General features: G+C 41.6%; 1 protein-coding gene across 2 annotated transcripts; it reads left to right on the top strand.

Moving 5' to 3' along the window:
* Nucleotides 1-18,698, top strand: naa40 (N-alpha-acetyltransferase 40, NatD catalytic subunit). Of its 2 annotated transcripts, none has more exons than XM_084043584.1 (8): nucleotides 1-371; nucleotides 3,354-3,449; nucleotides 9,012-9,064; nucleotides 9,228-9,323; nucleotides 9,928-10,086; nucleotides 10,944-11,027; nucleotides 11,958-12,035; nucleotides 13,284-18,698. In XM_084043584.1, exons 1-8 carry the CDS (start codon nucleotides 366-368, stop codon nucleotides 13,441-13,443), a joined length of 732 nt encoding a protein of 243 aa, XP_083899710.1. In that variant the 5' UTR covers nucleotides 1-365; the 3' UTR covers nucleotides 13,444-18,698. The 2 variants fall into 2 exon arrangements, with proteins under 2 accessions (XP_083899710.1, XP_083899709.1); XM_084043583.1 differs by having other exon boundaries at nucleotides 1-377.
* The last annotated feature ends 846 nt before the right edge of the window (nucleotides 18,699-19,544 follow it).

The following is a 19,544-nucleotide window of genomic DNA, read 5'->3' as shown; positions in this document are numbered from 1 at the left end:
GAAAGAGAGAGAGGAAAGAAAGGGAAGAGAGAGTGAGGTAGAGGGAGGGAGGAAATAAAGTGTGTGTGAGAGAGAGAGAGAGCAGGGTTAAGGGACCTCCATAATTTCTCATGCTCTTGGCGCCAATCCGGGGGCGAAAAGACAAATAAGACTTGTTCGCTTAATTTGGTGCAAATTGATGGTGTAATAATAATAATCGGGGTTTTTAATCCGCGATCAATCAGCCATCGATCCGTGCTAACCTACCTAGCCTCGTTAGCACGTTAGACCCAGTGTCACCATATACATTAGAACTAAAACCTAAAAGCCCAGACAGTCCCAACAACAACAATAGGCCAGGTGTAATAATCTACAAGGTGCTCGACATGGGGGTGAGTGTGAGTTATTATTGTTTATTATGTGTGTGAGTGCGTGTATGTGTGTGTGTTAACCCTGGACTGTGGACTGGATGTGAACAAAGAGTGTGCGTGCGTGTGGATGGACCCTGATCGGTGATGGAGAGGGAGAGAGAGAGACTGGAGAGAGAGAGGGAGAGAAAGAAAAAGGAGGAAGCAATGAGAGGATGGATGGCTGGCACCCACCACCAGGCTGTTAGCCTGTTAGCTTAGCTGTTAGCCCGAATACCAAAACGCTCGCCCCAAAACACAGTTGCCCCGGGGGGGTGCAAATCCGGCGACCTCGGAACGGTCGCCACCTGGTTTTCCTAAATGTAACCTCAATAAACTATGCCTAAAGAAACCTAACCTTATTCTTAAACGTAACCTCAGTAAACTATGTCTAAACCTACGTAACCCCAGTACACTATGCATAAACCTGAGCGTATTCTTAAACCTAACCTCAGTAAACTATGCCTAAACCTAACCTAAACCGCTGCAAGGGGGCGAGCGTGTTTTGGGGCGAGTCTTCCTGTTACCGCCGTTAGCCCCGGTTAGCCATACATCCATTATCGTTGCGTCCTGCTGGTTTAGTAACTTTAGTACCTAAATACATACATCACTTTGGGCCCTACTGTGTGGTTTTTAAGTGTGTTTGTGTGTTTTGTGCGCGATCGACTGTTGTGGTTGTTTGTTGCATTATTATGTGACATTGTTAGCTTGTTAGCTTATACCCTCTCTCTCTCTCTCCAGGAATCCATCTTTATGATGGGTGCTTTGCATTTCTATCACTGCTGATTGAACACTTTTGTTTTCATGGCCAGTCGGGTATTAAAACCCATGTGTTTTACATGTGATCCAACTGCCCCTGTAGTTCAATGCCCCGATTAAATATCATGAGATTATTAAAGCTAGTTTGTGAGAGCATTGTGGGCTTTTTGGCCATGCTTGCTTTTGATCCCGTCACTTTCACTCAAGATAAACCAATCCACGTGTTGTGTTGTGTGAAGTCTGTACCTTGCTTGTGCATGGTACAGAATGAAACAGAATTAATTCTCTGCATATCAATGCATTCCTTCTCCTAATTGTTGCCTTTGCTGTTTGTTCTGGACTGTCAGTTAATTAAATGCACTTATTGCAATCAATAATGACCTGTTGTTGATGGTCCACTGCAGCTCTTAAACATTCTCATCCCTTGGTGCAGTGTAACCATGTCAATGTACATTCTTTTACAGAGTTTGTATTGATGTGAACTGTCCATACTAGTATAGTCATTCCCAAAGACCCCCAGGATCCATGAGGGGGTTCCAGGGGGTCCCCAGCTAATTGAGTTAATATATCATCAAAATCAGTTTAATCATTTTAGCCCTATTTACAAGGGCTAATTGAAAATAGCCGATGAAAATAGCCCAAAAAAAATAGAACGGATATTTTTGAACTATTATAACGAGTCAAATCTTGTATGGGGGTCCCTGGCACAAAACATTTTCAGATGGGGGTCCACGGTCAAATACGTATTCATTTAGGGGTCCTTGATAAGAAAGTTTGAGAACCAACCACTGCATTTGTCTATTTAAATAATAAAGCTTCTACATTGGTAGGGGGATTAATTTGATTTTAAACTTAAAGGCCTATAATAATAATCACAACACCGTGCATTGCATTACTTTACCATTCAGCTATTTTTGGTGGTCAAATAACAGGTGTTAATCAAGCCACACATTTCAACAATCCAAGACACAGCCAAAGAAAGGTGTTTTATTTGTAGCAATGAACTTTTGTTAGAATTAGTTTTGTAGCATAGCATTATGCATAGCAGCTGCTCAATGCTCCATTAAAATATTGTCTGCTAACTTGACAGCTGTCTTATGTTCACACACTGAACAAAATAAAAATAGATGGATCTTAACAACTTAAACCCTACGACCGGAGTCCCCCGGGGTCTGTACTTGCCCCCCCCCCCCCCCCCCCCCCCCCCCCCCGCTTTTTTGGCCGAATGCATGTTCGCCCCCAGAATGGGGACGGGTCACGCTAGAGTTCATGTGGTTCATCATCACAGTGGTCGCATAGCTAAACTACTGGTTCTGTATTTCCTGGAGCTGTGGTTAGGTGGTTAGTGTGCAAGGCCTGTGTGAACAGTTTGCAACAAATTGAGCAAAACGGTCACCTTTTCTGCTCTAAACCGCAAGGATCAAATTAGTAGCAATCTAGCTAGCCTACTAATGTTCAGCCGTATTCTGATCACAAAATTACCAACCCAAGCAGCTTTGCTTGCTCACCTGCTGTGCTGCTGTCCAAAGAGTTATGGCACTAAGAGAATGCTCAAATGAAAATATGAATCTGTAAAGTACTACATTTATCATTATAGGGAGAAGAGAATTTGTTGAATGAAATAATTGCGTTAAATAACAGAACAGCCAGTTAAGTTTGTTCTTGTCTCCTAGCTGGCTCCTCGATTTGTGTGACTGTTGGCCTGGCAAAGCATTGGAAAAACGTCTGCAATGCAAATCCATAAAATATGCAGCCAAGCACAGAACTTGTTTCTTTGGATTACATTGAGAGGTGCCAACATAGCCTTCCTCAAAATCTGTGTAGGCGTACCTGAATGGTTACCAGACAACGAACAGTCTCAGAGTGTAGTATTGTACTCAGCAGTGATGCAGTGATTGATTATCTCACATCTGTCCTATCTCCCCACCTGTCTTTCTCTCCTCACTCCACACTCCATCACTCCTCATCACCATCTTTCTGTCTAACACCTGCCACCTCCCTCTGTCCTTAAACCACCCACCCATTGCTCTCTCACCCCTCCCACATTTCTCCGTTTATCATTCCATTCTCATCCCTCTCTCTACTCCCACATTTGAACTCTTGACTCTCTCTCTTTTACTTTCTCCTCTGTTCACAATTCCTCTAACTTGGCACCCTCTCTTCCACTCCTCTCCTCTTCCTCCACTATCCCTTCTTCCGTTCTTCCAGAGGAAGTCTAACAAAGCCAAGGAGAAGAAGGCCAAGCGCCAGGAGGAGAGAGCAGCTATGGATGCCGTTTGTGCCAAGGTGGATATAGCCAATAAGGTGAGAGGCCTGAGTGGGATTAACCAATGAGATTAGAGAAACGGTTTGAAAGTCCTGGGTGAGGGCACAAGCTGGCTTAAAGAATTTTCGTGGTTGGATCAGGATCCTTAGTTTTTTGTTTAGTTTTTTCGTCTAGTCTAATCGATGGCTAATCAAGTGAAATATCTTTAAGAGTCAAATAAAAATCCCACCCCAGACGGCAGCATTTCAGGTGGACAGCAGGACCACAGCTGTTTGAAAATCATAGTTTGTTTGTTGACACAGTTTGTCAGACTTGTCTCAGTAGCCAGTAAAACAATGGCTGTGTACAGGGTAAAAAAAGGAGGGGTCCTAGTATAGACTTCTAGTCATTAACCTTTTTGGCTGGCGACACCTCAAAAAGACTTGGCCACCCAGGCTCGCGACCCCCCTCCTTCACGACTCCCCAATCTAACAACATACACACACTGAGCAAACGCGTGTGCGCACACTGAACAAACACGTGTGTGCACACAATGGCTGAGACTGCTTAAGTTGCACAGTCTTCTGCTACTGAGTGTTCCCCTCAGCTACATAGATGGACAGACAACTGGATGCAGGTTAAATTGACATGTATTGGCCTCCCACGGACACTCAGTTGAACATCCTACTATCCTACTATAATCCTACTATAATTCTAGTAACCTCTGTAGTGGGAGTAGGTGAAGCTACCCGGTTCTCCTCAGTGGCTGGACCAATTGCTCTGATTTTGCTCACAGCCATTGACCATTACCATCTGAACTTAACTGTGAAGCCCGTTTTTCAATTTCATCAAATCTCAGCTTCTTATTAGCGTTTATGTGTAAAACACTGTCGCCATGGTTACGGGGCTGCCCAGCTATGGGACGAACTGCCTCCCGGGTTGCCAGATCATGTGCGCATATCCCCCCATGGATGCGTCGACCGGGTATGGTCTAGTAAACATAAATACTGTCAGGGCTAAAATAATGTCAGCCACCCACACCAGAACCCAAATCACACCCCACTACCACACTGCTATACTAAGTAAAATAGCTACATTAGTCGTTATGGCTTTAAAACGCAGATTTTGATAAGAGGAGTAATATTTCACTCGAGTCGAACCGTGCATCCAATTAATAGGAAAATATACAAAACACTTGGGTGTCAGAATTGACACAATGTATTCCCCCCCCACACTTTGTAAACAGCTGTGCCTCAACTTGCACACTTTGAGTTTCTCACTTGCAGGTTGAAGTCAAAAATAATTGTGGGGTGTTAATTATGTGATATTTTTATGGATTTTAGTGTCTTACTAACAGCAAGATGCATCCACCACACTGTTCCATCCACCGTCCACAGGCTGTTGAGAGCCACAGTTTCATGTATTGTGACGGTTTCCTTACTTAAATTTACTTTTCACTGTTGTTGTCAAATGAAAGGGAGCAGGGAGTGCAGAGCTAGCGTGAACTAGCTGTCTGTCTCATTGTGGCCAGTGCCACACACACGGACGTGTGCGTGCGCACACACGCTTCCTCGCTCTCTCTGTTCTTTAAATGTGATTCTTAATAATCCTGCCAGATATCTTTTTTTGTGTGTGAGGTCAGTACCAGGAAATTATGAAATGCAGCCTCAGCATTGGCAATTATAGACCTGTCTCATATCATGTATAATGTATATATGAGAAGGATTATCCTAATATATTTACTCATTCTAATAATAATGAATCATTTAAAGATCTCTTTGTTGGTGTTCTGCCATCTCTCCGTCTGTTTACTGTCTGCTGTCATGCTGGTCTGCTACCCACTCTGTCCATCTAGACTGGTCCCTGTAATGCCACCCTCCAAATTTATTGATGAGGGGGTGCTGTGTTGATGCCAAATGCCTTTGAAATTGTGTGGGTTTCATTGCAGAGACATTTGTCGGATCACCCAGGCAGCCAACTGTTTGCTGGATCCAAAACCAGACATAATGGACATTGTCCTTGAATCATACTTATGATTGAATGGACAATATTTGTTCTTGAATAAAGATGCAAATAATGGGACAATGGCGTCACAAACAATCGGAAGTATGCATAAGCCTGCCTGTAATTGGCCTGGATGGCATAATTCTGCGGTTCGAGTGCTCTGTGAGTTCTCAGGGCGATCTAGATGACGATTGGGTGTGACATTATCATAACTGACTAATCCTTTTTGTGTTTAGCATTGATTGGCTGCTGGCATAAAGATGTCGGCTCTTTTATTTAGAGCAGGCCATGGCTAGCTACATTCGAGTTAACATTAAGGTTCCCAGGAGGAGTGGAGTGGTTATGGAATTCTGTAACGGCTTAAATACTAAATTGTTATGGGAATGAGATTAGGATTTGTTTACTGTATTATTTGTCAGTCTCTTGGGTATTGCAGGCTGCAGCCTTGTTTGCACCGCTAAAAGTGGCACAACATTTAGCCTACCACTCATTGAACTGCACACAGACATACTAATTTAGACTTCTCTCTATGCATTTTCCAAAAAGTTAGAGCCTAATGCTTTGTTTGTATTTACCCAGGCATTTTGTATCCACTATTTACCATTTACATTGTATCTACTATTACATTGTCTTGTGTAATAATAAGTAATAAAAAGTTCATTACATTACTATACCCTAGAAGAGCAGTGGTTCCCAAACCGTGACAAAAGTCCAGACCTTTTTTGTGACAACCACATATTGCAATATACAACTATACAAAAAGTTAGAAATTATTTAAAAATTAATTTACTATATCAGTACGTTGTGCACACACATTTTACAATACAGAGACGAATTCTATTCCTTAAAAAACATAATCTAACCACTACCACTTTCATCCTGGAATTTTCCACAATTCTGTAAAAATAAAAAAGATTGCTGATCTACAAGCTCACAATGCAACTCGTGAGCTTGTAAATCGGCATTTAACTCATTCACTGCCAGAATTATTTCTGGCCTGTTTGAACACCGCCAAGATTTTTCATTGAAAAAAAAAAGTACTCAGGAGCCGAGATACAGAATTTTTAAGTTTTAAGTTAACAAGGAAGTGGATGGGAGTCTATATCTTCGAAAAATCATATCTCCTTGGTCTTTGGGTCAAAAAAAAAAAAAAAAAAAAAAAAATATTTTTAATTTTTTAAATTTTTTTAAAAAGTCGTTTTAGTCGTTCTTGGCAGGCATGGCTTATGGACAGAAGTCGTTTTAGTCGTTCTAGGCAGTATATGAGTTAAGGCACATGCCTTTTTTTTTTTTTTAACTTTGTCTTTATTTTTCACACAGACAAAACAAACATTCAAAAAGGACATTACAATAAGGAAAACAAAAAACAGAACGAAAGAAAAAGACAGAACAGTAAAAAAGAAAAGCAATTAAAAAAAAAGAAAGGGACAATACAGGGGGGGGGGGTATACACTATTCATTTACTCTTATACATATGCCATTTCTCCCAACGTTTCTCAAAAATCTCTGCCTTAATCCTTAAATTATAAGTCATTTTTTCCATAAGACATATTTCTTCAATAACATCACACCAATGTTCCTCTCTAGGAGGGTCTGTTTTCAGCCATTTCCTTGTGATGGCTTTTTTAGCTGCCAGTGTCAAGATTTTGAACAGGTAAACGTCCTCGTGTCCTATTATGTCATCTGGTGTCAAACCGAGATACAAAATCCGGGGATCACAGACAATCTTGTAGCCCATTACTGCCTCCAAAACCCGGAGAACACTGTCCCAGAATGACTGTATTTTCTTACATGACCAGAAAATGTGTGAATGATTGGCGTTCGGATGCCCACACTCTCTCCAACAAAACTGCTGCTTACCCAGTTGTTTGCTTTTGATTTTAGGTGTAATGAAAAAGCGTATTAAATTCTTCCACCCAAATTCCCTCCATTGCTTAGAGTTTGTTGAAGATTGTTGTGTGGAACACATGGAACGCCACTCACTCTCAGACATCTCAATATTAAATTCAGATTCCCATTTCGATTTCACATACATTGTATTTCTTCCATGTTGCTTCTGCAAGCCTCTATACAGTTTGGAAACAACCCTTGAAGGTGTTTGTTTATATGCACCTGTCAAAACACCAATCACTTCATTTCCTTCCACTGATATCTCCTTTTTAATTTCTGTGTCATAAAAATGTCTTAGCTGAAAAAATCTGAACATGTCACCATTTTCCAAGTCAAACTCCCTCTTGAGTTGATCAAACGATTTGAATTCTTGACCCTCTAAAAGTGTACACATAGCTGTTATTCCCCTTTCTCTCCATCTTTCATACGTCTTATCTAGTTCCCCAGGTCTGAATTTCGTATTATGGGAGGGCCAGATCAAGAGTTTACTGTCACCTGTCAATTTATACTTTTTAACCACATCATGCCATATTCCCAATGTTTTGCTTACAATAGAATTGTCTCCCTTAAATTCTTTTCCACTTAACATGGCCTGAGGGGGAGCTCGACCCACACCCACCTCAATGTCCTTCCACCTGGATACATAGTTTGGGGAACACCAGTAGACGATATACCTCAATTGTGCAGCATAATAGTATTCTTTAAAATTTGGCAGTGCTAGTCCTCCATTTTCCTTGTCTAATTGCAGAGTCTTGAATCTTACCCTGGGTCGAGCTCCCGCCCAAATAAACCTAGAGATCAACTTATCCCACGCAGAGAACTGTGATTCTGGTATTTTAACTGGGAGTGACAGAAAGAGATAAGGCACATGCCTTTTAATGTTTCTCTACATAACCTATTAAATGAAAAAACGGCTGGTGGTAATTGTTTATTTCCCACACACTTCCCCCTAAAACACAAACGCATCCTCTTTAAGCTGCTGGAAGGCCATGATGTAAGCACTTAGCACAGTGAAAAGGCCAGAATAAATCCCAAGAATGAATTGGTTTGTTTTTTTCATCTGTTTCGCCAGCCGTTCATCTGCATCCTGTCTCCTTGCTACCACTCAATGTAAACTCGCCAACCGGGCAGGAATGCAAACCATTCCCTCCCAACATTTTCTTGTTGCCGGCAGACATGATTTGTCAGTTGGGCCATTGTTTATAACGCACAAATGATGCCTTCAGTCCACGTCGTTGGCTGGAACAGGTGGTTATTGTTAATCCTACAGACAGTAGATTAGGTGCAGGGCCATTATAAATATTCCCAGGCCCCAGGAAAAGACGACTTTATGATCCATGATGATAATGTATGGCACTAACTGTCTTAATAGATCATTCTCTATGGGGCTTCGGTTCAGAGGACATGCAGCAGCGCTTGTAGATGTGCCTCTTTATGGCAAAACAGGTTGAAGAGAACAGGCAGAGATTTATTTGACCTGGGTCTTAATATTCTGAGCATATTCACATTTTTAAGCTTCTTAGAACATTTTACTTAATCCATTGAAATTTGAAAAATAAATATTGCACTCTATTGTACAATGCCAGAAATTGTTGTAGTTGGCCCCTCCTTTTTTCCCTCTACACCAAACAGCTTTGCCTATTTTCTACTAGTATGACATGCCCATAATAGGGACACTAGTGTTGATGTTCAGATGTTGATTTCATTTTTATCCTCTCTTCTCACAGCTTGATGACCCATTGGCTGCTTTCCCAGTCTTTAAAAAATATGACAGAAATGGGTATGTATTGTCCTAGCATCAGATACATATGATCCTTATAGAATACTCTATACATCTTGTTTCATTTCTCCACGTTGGGTTGTAATTAAAATAAACATACAATCACATACAGTTTGATTGTGTACAGTATGTTGCTGACTTCAGCTCCCTGTCCTGTGTCCAGACTCAACTTGCAGATAGAGTGTAAGAAAGTTTCCACCCTCAACCCGCTGTCTGTCGAATGGGCTTACGAACTCACAAGATCTAACATGCAGACGCTGTAAGTATTTTGGTCTACTCTGCTGTGGTAGAGGTTCAGTCACCCTTCTTTTAGACGGCTGAATGGTTAGATAGGAATTAGGGTTGCAAATAACGATTCCTTTCATACTCAATTCATTTGTAAATGTGTGATTATTCAGTTGGACTATGCGATTAATTTAAACCATGAAATGATGGTAAAATAAGGTAATAATTTTTTTTAATTACAATCACAAGTTAACTGAACCCAAACCAACATCTAACCCAGCATTAAACACATTCTAACATGATTAGAATAGAGAATAGAGAAAATTTGCTATGCCTCAAGTGGTTAATATAAAAAAAAAAATAAGTTCCCATCACTCAAATATTTGGCAACCCCCCTGTAGTAACTCTATGGACCCCTTAGGCCCCCCCCCCGTCTATATTTTTAACTGCTCCTGCTGCCGTATGGCAAACTCCCACAGGGACTTGGGATTGAATTAGTTTTGAGTCTCTCCACAACAATTATCCTGAATCTCATATTCAGGCCACCTGCTGTCGGTTCAACATCTTTGATGGTAAAACGTCCCATTTGGGCTCGTGTCCAAAGTGAGAGCTGTGTTCACCATGCTGCCACTGTGCAGGTACGAGCAGAGCGAGTGGGGGTGGAAGGAGAGGGAGAAAAGGGACGAGATGAAAGACGAGAGGGCGTGGTACCTCCTGGCTCGCGACGCAGACTCCGCCCCAGTCGCCTTCTCTCACTTCCGATTCGACGTGGAGTGTGGCGAGGAGGTACTATACTGGTAAGACGTAAGGCTTCTCTTTTCTAAGACTGTCATGTTGTCTCTGTCAGGCAGAAACCTTGTATCTCTGTATTTCAACTTTTTTTTTTGTGAATGAAAGGCCTATTTCGTCGTATGATGTTGTCACACAAAAGGAGGTTAAATAGGCGAACAAACAAATCAGTTGTAGATCTGATATTTTTTCTATTTGTGAAAGTGGTTAAGTGAAAGTGGGTTTTATAAATATTGAATCAATGAAAAGTATTAACAAGAGCTTGTGACTAAATAACTACGTTGGATCTATTGGAATAAAAGTATATTTTTTTATTTCCTGAAAAGTAACGGTTTTGGACATACTGTACAAGATTTGCCCCTGACAGAGACGATATGTTTTGCTCTGATACTGTTATGATTTCATTCAGAGTCTAGGATCATTCGCTTTGGTTCTACATTTGGTATATAGGGCTACAACTATCAATTATCTTCTTAGCCCATTGTTCTATTGATTACTTTTCGATTAATCAAATCAATGGATGGATAATTTCTTTTAAGTCAGATTAACTACTCATGCCCTATTTTGTATTTTGTTTTAACAATGGTGTCATGCAAAAATAGCCGATCTACAAGCTCACAACATGATGTAACATGTAGATCTGTTATTTCTATTAGCTTTTTTAAGATTATTTTTTAAAAGGTATTTTTTATAATTGATTAAACCAATTAACTGTTGCAACTGTAGGTATTTTTTTTATTGTATTTATATTGAGATTAGCTCAATGAGTCGGTCAGTTAAATTGAGCACATTGAATTGCTGTTGCACATGTCTCAAACAATCGTAGTCCAGCACGTCTATAATGTGATCTCTCTTCCATGTGCAGTTACGAGGTGCAGCTGGAGAGCAGAGTGAGGAGGAAAGGTCTGGGGAAATTCCTCATTCAGATATTACAGCTCATCGCTAACAGGTAAACAAACTGTTTGAAATTCAGTTGAAGGCAATCTACAGCAAGACGGTGGTGTTTCTCAAATATGTTCATGTCAAGGACCCCTAAATTAATATGTATGTATTTGACTGCGCACCGCCCTTTGGAAAGAAGTTGTGCCAGGGACCCTATAAGAGAAGATTTGTATAGTTAAAATGTTTCACAATGATTCCAAATCTTTCTACAAGCTCACAATGTGTCGACACGTTGTGAGCTTGCAGATCTGCAATTTTTGAATTATCCAAATTATGAAATGGGGTTAAAGTGGTTAAACTTATTTTGATTGTCGTGACGTGTTGTGAGCTTATAGATCTGCTATTTTCAAAAGAATCTTGACAAAATGTGAAAAAGTTTGAGTATTTTCCAAACATTTTAACAACACTATTCTTGTATGGGGGTCCCTGGCACAAAATGTTTTGAGATTAGGAGTCTGCGGCCAAAGACATGGTGGTCCTACTAGACAATAAAAAGCTTGAGAACCACTGTGATAAAACATTTACATGGTGTGTTATCAGACAGCTAATGGTATCTGTGTTGAAGTGCTGCCTTGAGTTGTAAGCTGCCTGGGAATGATAGAAGAGCAGATATTGTCGGTCTTCTTTATCTATTGCTTACTTTACCCCTGTGCCACCCGTCATGATTTCGTCTCTGTGGGGTGGAAATGTCCAAAACTGTTACTTTTCAGGACTCAAATACAAAAATAGCAAAATTAGCAAATCTGTAAGCTGAAAACGTGTCGCTTGCACCGCATTTCGAGCTTGTAGATCTGCTACTTTTAATACTTTTGTGTGTGACGCTGTAGTATGATCAAGTGGGACGTTTAATTTATGAAAAAACACGAAAAGTTTAAATATGGAGATAAAAGGTTTCTGCCCGACAGCAACGATATGTTTTCTTTCTTTCTCGCCCTAGTACACAGATGAAGAAAGTGATGTTGACAGTATTCAAACACAACCACGGGGCTTACCAGTTTTTCAGAGATGCTTTACAGTGAGTATATAGCACACACAAACAGGCTTTACATTGAGTATAGCACACACAATCAGGCTTTTCCTAAAGGGAAAGTTGACTGCATTCTTATGTTGTTATTCTTTGTGCGCAAAATAACCAAATACTGTTGAAACAAATTTGGAACACATAAACTGTAATTATAATTAAGAAATGCATCACGACCAGGCCATGGTATATGAGTATGACGTCTTATGTCTTTGAATAGTCGCTCCGCGGCTTAGAAAACAAAATAACAGTCCACTAAACTGGAGATCAAAATGAAATCCACAACAACATTTTAAGGTGAACTTTGTTCCCTATGGAGGAGTGGATAGATATTTATTTATTTTATTTGGACAGGACAATGCATATTAATGAACGTCATGACGTAAATACACCGGAATTAGCAAAGATGCTAGTTTTCATCCGCAGTCCTCACAAAGAAACATAAAACAGACAGACAAACAACCAAGATAGAGCAATGTCTCCAGGGAAATGATCTCCTTAAAAGGACTATTCTATGAATCAAACCATGGAGGGTCGCACTCAGAAATGAAAACTTTTTTTTACTTTTTGAGGTGACAGACTTTTTGGCTATCCAGCCTTCATCAGTGTCGCCTTAAAAGGACAACATGTGAAGAAACTCTCCATAAAGCCATGGTCAACTATCGATCTGGGCTCTTTATTATTTCATAGTTTTCTACACAGAAGGATTTTAATCATGTCATAGCCTTCAACCTTTCCCCCAAACAATATTAAGACCGTCTGTGCTCGCCGTCCTTGGGAATTTCATTGGTGGAGACTGGAGAGTGAGACCAACCTTGTAGTTGACAAAAGATTACAGGAAACCCACTTTTGTTGTCCACTTGCCACAGGGGCTGAAGGACTGCAAAGTTCACCAGCCGCTTGTACTTTAATTTAGAATCCAAATGGGGTTTGTAAAATAGAACAACACCTGTGAATGCTTGCTGTCCCTTCAAAAGTAGACCAACTACTTTTGTGCTTATAAAGCACAAAAAAAGTATATATAGATTATTTCTTGCTTGGCCAAACGAGATGAAAACCATCAGCACACTAGTCGACACACACACACACACACACACACACACACACACACACACACACACACACACACACACACACACACACACACACACATTAGACTATCTTTTTTGTTCTAGTTTTATTTATCCTTCTCCTTTGTGTTCATGCCGTCTCACACTCTCTCTTTCTTTGCCGTCCCTCCAGATTCGAGATCGATGACAGCTCACCCAGCATGTCGGGTTGCTGTGGCGACGACTGCTCTTACGAGATCCTCAGCCGGCGGACCAAACATGGCGAGGCGTTGATGGCGGCGGCAGCGGCGCACACCCACGGGGGCGGGCACTGCGGGGGCTGCTGCCACTGATTGCCTGCGTCGACCCACCCCCCCCCTCCCCACCCACCTAAACGGTTAAAAACCAGCAACTTTCGTGGCCGCCTGTGAAACCTCACACTGCCTGCTGTGTGTGTGCATCAGCGTTTCGGAGAACCTCTGGTCAGAGCTTTTGGGTGTTCAAATCCACCCACACACCATGCTTGGCTACAGAAGTCTTATCATAGATGGAGGTAACCTCAGTGGTGTGTGTAGGCGGTATGCAGTGTGAGCTTTCAGACACGGCACCCGTTTTCCTACGTCCTGGTTACCCACCCCCCCCCTTCCAGAGATCAGCTGTTACTGGTTCCCAGTCATGTAAAAGCTAATCCACCCACTCCCAACAACTTTCTAGCTCATCTGACCCTGCTCTCATCTCCTTTTGTCATACTGCACTCTATCCTCATTTGTCACGCAGTGTTTCCTAACCCCCCCCCCCCCCACTCCGGTCCCCAAAATGGAAATCGTGGCAGGGATTATTTCTCACGTTTAGAGTGTGCAATCATGTTTTCAATGAACTTGGTCTTTCGGTTTATGGACCCCCTCCCCCTGGACAAGTTACATGAACCCTATTCTGGGGGGAAATATTCGCAGAAAATGGCCGATCTAGAAGCTCTCAACGCATGCCGCTGTGTGCTTGTAGATCGGCCATTTTCGGCCAAGACATTTAGTGTAGAGCGAAAAAAGTGGGGGCCTAGTACACAGCCGTGGGGGACCCCACTCAACTAAGTATAATAGGTTTTAAGTGGTTAAGAGTCCCTGCTGTACTGTAGCGTACATTCACTACCGTACCGTTGTCCAGGTACATTGTGAAGATATACAATGTTTGTGTACGACAGCACAGCGGTCGCCGACAACCACGCGCTTTTGAACCTCAGCGGCCCGTCCTACTACTGTTAACATTGTTACATGTAACTGTGAGGGTTTCCAGCTTTCTCCTACCTTCCTATCACTCAGGTAATTTCCACAGTAAAATCCTGATTTAACTCTCGGGTGAGAGAAAAAGAAAAAAAAAGGACCCGCATGCTTTCAAGAGTTAACTTAATACTCAGAATTTTACTGTGTATGTTGACCTCCTCTTGCTTAGGTTTTTAACCTTAATTTAATGAGTTCTTATTTTATTCTTTTCCACTTTTCCCATTCGTCCTAGTTAAGTGATAGGAGCCATCTTGTCCTTGTCCTCCTCTGCTGTGAAGTGCGAGTCCAGTCCGGGGAGCGTCCCCAGCGCTCCTCCAGTGTGAACCAGTATGCCAGTGTCCTTTCCCCCCGTATTCCAGTGCAGCAGCATCAAGCTGTTGGTGCGGGATAAAAATCACTGCTACCGCGAAGAGACAATGTGAAATAATGAAGGCCGATTTAGCAAAAGTTCCTCTTGAAACACGCGTTATGGTGCTTCCGTTGTGGTTAGATTGGCTTTCAGTGCTGCAACCTGCACTTCTCTTCGTTCATTTATACTTTGTTGTGTGCTGGCGACACGCGCCGAAAATAGTCGATCTATAAACTCAAGACACGTTGCGCTGCAATGGGTTTTGAGCTTATAGATTTGTTATTTTTAGCGTGTGACAACAGCACGCGACCAAGTATCAAACAGACTTCCCTCGCTGTACAGCCATCCTCTCGTCGCCCAAGCCCCATCTTCAACCCCTCTGTTTCTTATCTCCTGCTATCCTCTCATTTGACTTTGATTGGAGTTTTGAACTAATTGCTGTCATTTCCAGGGTCTCGTAATACTACTGATCATGGCAGGCTGGTCTGTTAGAGACACCAGGTGTCGTCAGGCGTTATGTGACTCATATAGTCAGGAGGAGGTCGGCCGCCGTGTCCACACCAAGCGTTTTATGAGTGGAGGGGGGCCTTGGATATCATGCCCACAGCGCTTGCATGCAGTGTGTATTAGCACGCACAATGTTCAAACCAATCAACGATTGCTGTGCTCAAATGTCCTGATCTATGTTATTAGCACAAATAGCTTAGCTGAAACAACGTAAACATGGACTTCTCATGGTTGTGGTAACGATTCAACGTCAGATCGTAAATTACCAGGTTGTCAGACACAGCCAGAAGGATCAAAAGAGCAGCGCTCCTCTCCAAAAGTTGAACTGTTCCCAGCTTGAAGCACCCAGGGCGCTGCGCCATAGAAATGCATGACAGACGTGCGCTGCCAACTAAAAAACACGCTTTGTGTGGACATGCCGACACGGTCCCTTTAAAGGGTAAAAGAATATGTGATATGTTAAATGAAATCAGTCAAATCACACTCTTCTGCAAAGCTTGGGCTGATGCGGGCTTTATGGCTCCAACTTCCAGTTGTGTAAAAAGGCCTTAGTTAGTCTCGACTCCACGTTTAAAGAAACCCACAGTGATGGGAGTGGGGCGATAAAATCAAGAATTTCATCACCCATCTCATCTTTATCTTCCATTGCCTGTTCCTCAACCACAGTGTAAGCCACTGCTTTTTTCTCTTGTTAGATTGAGCTTAGATTTAAGTTTCATAGGTTCTCTTAACACAAAGCTGCCATTGGCCCTGTTTGGATAATTGTAAAGACAACATCCTTCCCTCATGTATCCTTTCCTCTCTTCCCTCCTTCCAGCCCCCTTTAGGCACTGATGACTGTTTTCCACAAGGCCAGGTTTCAAATCTGTAGAACTGCATCCTTCCTCCCCTTCCTCTGTGCTGCCTTCCTCCCCCACTTACGTGAAGGTACTGATGACAATAGATCCATTGATCCATTACCTTAACTTTAGACCTCCCCCTGTTATCCTCAGCGGTACAAATCAAAACAAATTGATGCTGAAGTTACTTTTTGACTTTGTAACTACTAAATACATCCTCATGCCCCTCTTCTGCCCCCCCCCCCCCCCCCCCCGCACCGCTTTTCACCATGAGCAAATCATATTGATTTAATACAAGAAGGATAGGTACAGTATAAGTGAATGCTCCATTACACAGCTGTCTTCAGTCCACTTATATTAAGTTGATGAATGCTATCACTGGTAGGACATTAAGCTAGCAGGAAGGATGTATTATTTTTTGGAAGATTCAAGGTCTTTTTCATTGAGATAATGTCCTCCCTTCAGCCCTCACCCCTATACCCAAACCAACCATCAGTAGGTTGCATGACGAGATTCAAAATGTACATACAATCACGGTCAGTGTCTTTATTCAGGATAGCCCAGCAGCTAGGTTTCCTCTCCTGCCTCTGACAGCATGACTTTAATATTTCACACAAGTCTCCCATTAACAGCTGTGGTTAAAATGTATGTGAATTGTTGGAGTCAGAAGGAGACTTAAAGTTGATGCACAGGTTCCGCTGAGCTCAAAGCGTTTTGGCATTTAGAGTCAACAGTCAAGAGATGGGGCCAATTTTTACATTGTGGTATGGCTGTGTCGTCTGACAAAAGTAAATATTTACATTTGTTGGGTGACACAGAGGCAAAAACCTAACCTATTCTTGTTGCCCTTAGCTTATCTGACCCTCGGCTTGACCTTCACACCATGCCGACGTCACAACCCGTGGATATTTGGTCGTATTTCATGTGTTCATAGCGCTACAGTGGGATAAAGAAGCTCTTAGCCCTAAGATACTGTTGGCTGATGGAGCCCAGATTGTTACGGGAGGATTTTGGACAAGAGGATGTACTAGGCTACCTAGGCAGGCTGATGAGGTCTCTTGGGTTTTTCATGGGTCGTTTCCATATCTGTTTACAAAACCTTCAGGGTATCTTGACCATCTCGAGTGCCCGTCTGCTGGGTCATATTCCATTTCTAGAAACCACCAACCAACCATTTCACCTCAGAACTGTGGTTCACTTGTATGTGAGGTAATGTTTCCTCGCCTTTTTTTTGTTGAGATGAGATGCTGTCTTAATTTATTTATATTCCACTTTGTGAAACCCGCTGTCATCAGTGAAGTGGGACTTGAGATTTTCAGTTAACCCAGTTGGTGTGAAATAACTGTCCATGAGGCCAACTTTGACCAATCCATTTTGACACGAAACACCATCCAAGGTTGTATCAATCGACAGTTGTTTTTTATTTTGTTTTTTGTAGAGTCACTGAAAAACTGCTATTACCCAGCTGGCGAGCACTCAGAGGTTACATTAGGTGTTTCCTGCTTGTTAGAACAACGATCATGAACAAAAACAAAAGACAAAACTTTTCAACATTTTTGCTTGTATGTTTTAGTTCTAGCCTAACTTCTGATAAGTACAATCATTCATTTGTATTGGCAGAGGCTACACAAAAAGAACAGGATATTGTATATAGCAACGGTATATCAACGACTGACCGAGTCTTTCTCTCTCTCAGGTTACTCAAATGTAAACAAACCTCTGTGTTACTTTTGCAACCATGTTGGCTGTTGGATGTCAGTTGGATTGGTTTGTCCCTCAGCTCTGATCTAGAATCAGTTTTTCTTTTTCTCACCATATTTAAAGCACTCTTCACTTTCGGTAGACGTTTTTAAGTGTTCATGCTTCAGTAGGAGTACACGAACGGTATTGGCAGTTCTGTAGACCCAATATGCAGCGCTCACATTAAAACCATTTATACAAGCATGCTAAATGTGTCTCATGTAACATTGTTTTATTTTCTTATCCTGGGTTGTAGTTTCCAAGAAGTCGTTGACCACTGAAATTATTTTTGGTAAGAGCCTGAGGTCACAGAAAGTCCGACTACAGGTTAAATAGTGGCTGTTCCATAACTCCTATTGAGGCGTGCATTTGAACATTTGAAAATGTTCTTCCAAAGTGCAACGTTGCTTTAAAACCGACCCTAGAACTGTGCCCGGGGTCGACATTTTATGTGAAAAAGCTGAGGTGTCTTTGAGGAGGGATTATTTGGAGTGATCATTATTTTGTGATAAAACATCTTTTGTTTGTGAGTGAACCTATTTTTTAAAAATCACTTCAAACCTTTATTTTACAACCTGTCAACAACCCTCACCTGTCCTGTCAAATTGTTTTCATTTTCCCTCCCTCCTCTGATGCGTTCCTTTCTCTTTGTCTTTTTCCTCAGTGTGTATATATATTATATATAATCGGTTGCGAATCCATTTTCAGTTAATTGTTTTTGCCTTTTACAGGTTAAACACTTGCTTTTTTAAATGACATTTTAAAAAAACTTGATGTTTGAGAATGAGTGTTCTAGTCCTGTGCTTAACCGACAATGAAAGGGAAAAATAAGTCATTTCTGCCTTGTCAGTGTTTTATTTGTATGTTACAAATAAAGGAAAGTTGTTTGACTTCTAGATGGATATTCCTTATTCACCCCCCCCCCCCCCCCCCCCCCCCGTTTTTCCCCCTCCTTTTTTTTATACTGTAATGTGTACCTAGTAGCCTATATGTTTACTATTTTTATGGAATCAAATCACACTACTGTGGATGCCGAGTAGAGACATGACATGAGCACAGTTTTCAGTGAAAGCTGAAAAGTAAGTTTTCAAACTAACCAGATGTATGTTAGCATTGTCATAAACACTTCCACCTTTTTAAAATGAGTGTTCATCCATCATTGAGACCAGCTGTTCTCGAAGTGGGGTCTGACGACCCCCAGGGGCCTTTTAGGGTGTTCCAGGGGGTCCCCAGCAAAATTAGTTGAAGTAGCATCAGAATTAGTTATAACCACTTTAACCATACAGCCATCAGCTATTTGAGATTGGCTATTTTCTCAATCTTGAAAATAAAAATAATTTACAATAATTTCCTAAACATTTAACAACACAAATCTTGTATGGGGGTCCCTGGCACAACATTTCAGAGGGGGGTCCGCGCGGCAAATTAATTTGGGGGTCCTTGAAATGAAAAGGTTTGAGAACCACTGATTAAGACATTTCTGTGGTAACGGAACTACTGTGTTGGTGTGATGTTTATTCCGAGGACTTTTTTAAGAGCTGCACTGTAACCGGAAGTTGTTGGTACCTTGCAGCAAAAATGCGGTGTTGCCATGTCCGCTTATTATAAGCGACTGGGCTTGTTTTTGTGTAAAGTGGCTTGTTGCGGTTTTTTGGGCTTGTTTCCTAATGTTGTTTAAACCAGTGGTTCTCAAATATATTCATGTCAAGAAACCCCAAATTAATATATATTTGTCTGCGGAC

The sequence above is a fragment of the Gymnoscopelus microlampas genome, assembly GCF_963454915.1.
Source record: "Gymnoscopelus microlampas genome assembly, chromosome: 19".
Taxonomy (NCBI): domain Eukaryota; kingdom Metazoa; phylum Chordata; class Actinopteri; order Myctophiformes; family Myctophidae; genus Gymnoscopelus; species Gymnoscopelus microlampas.
The sequence above is the reverse complement of the archived record's forward strand: the minus strand, read 5'-3'. Positions and strand labels throughout refer to the sequence as shown.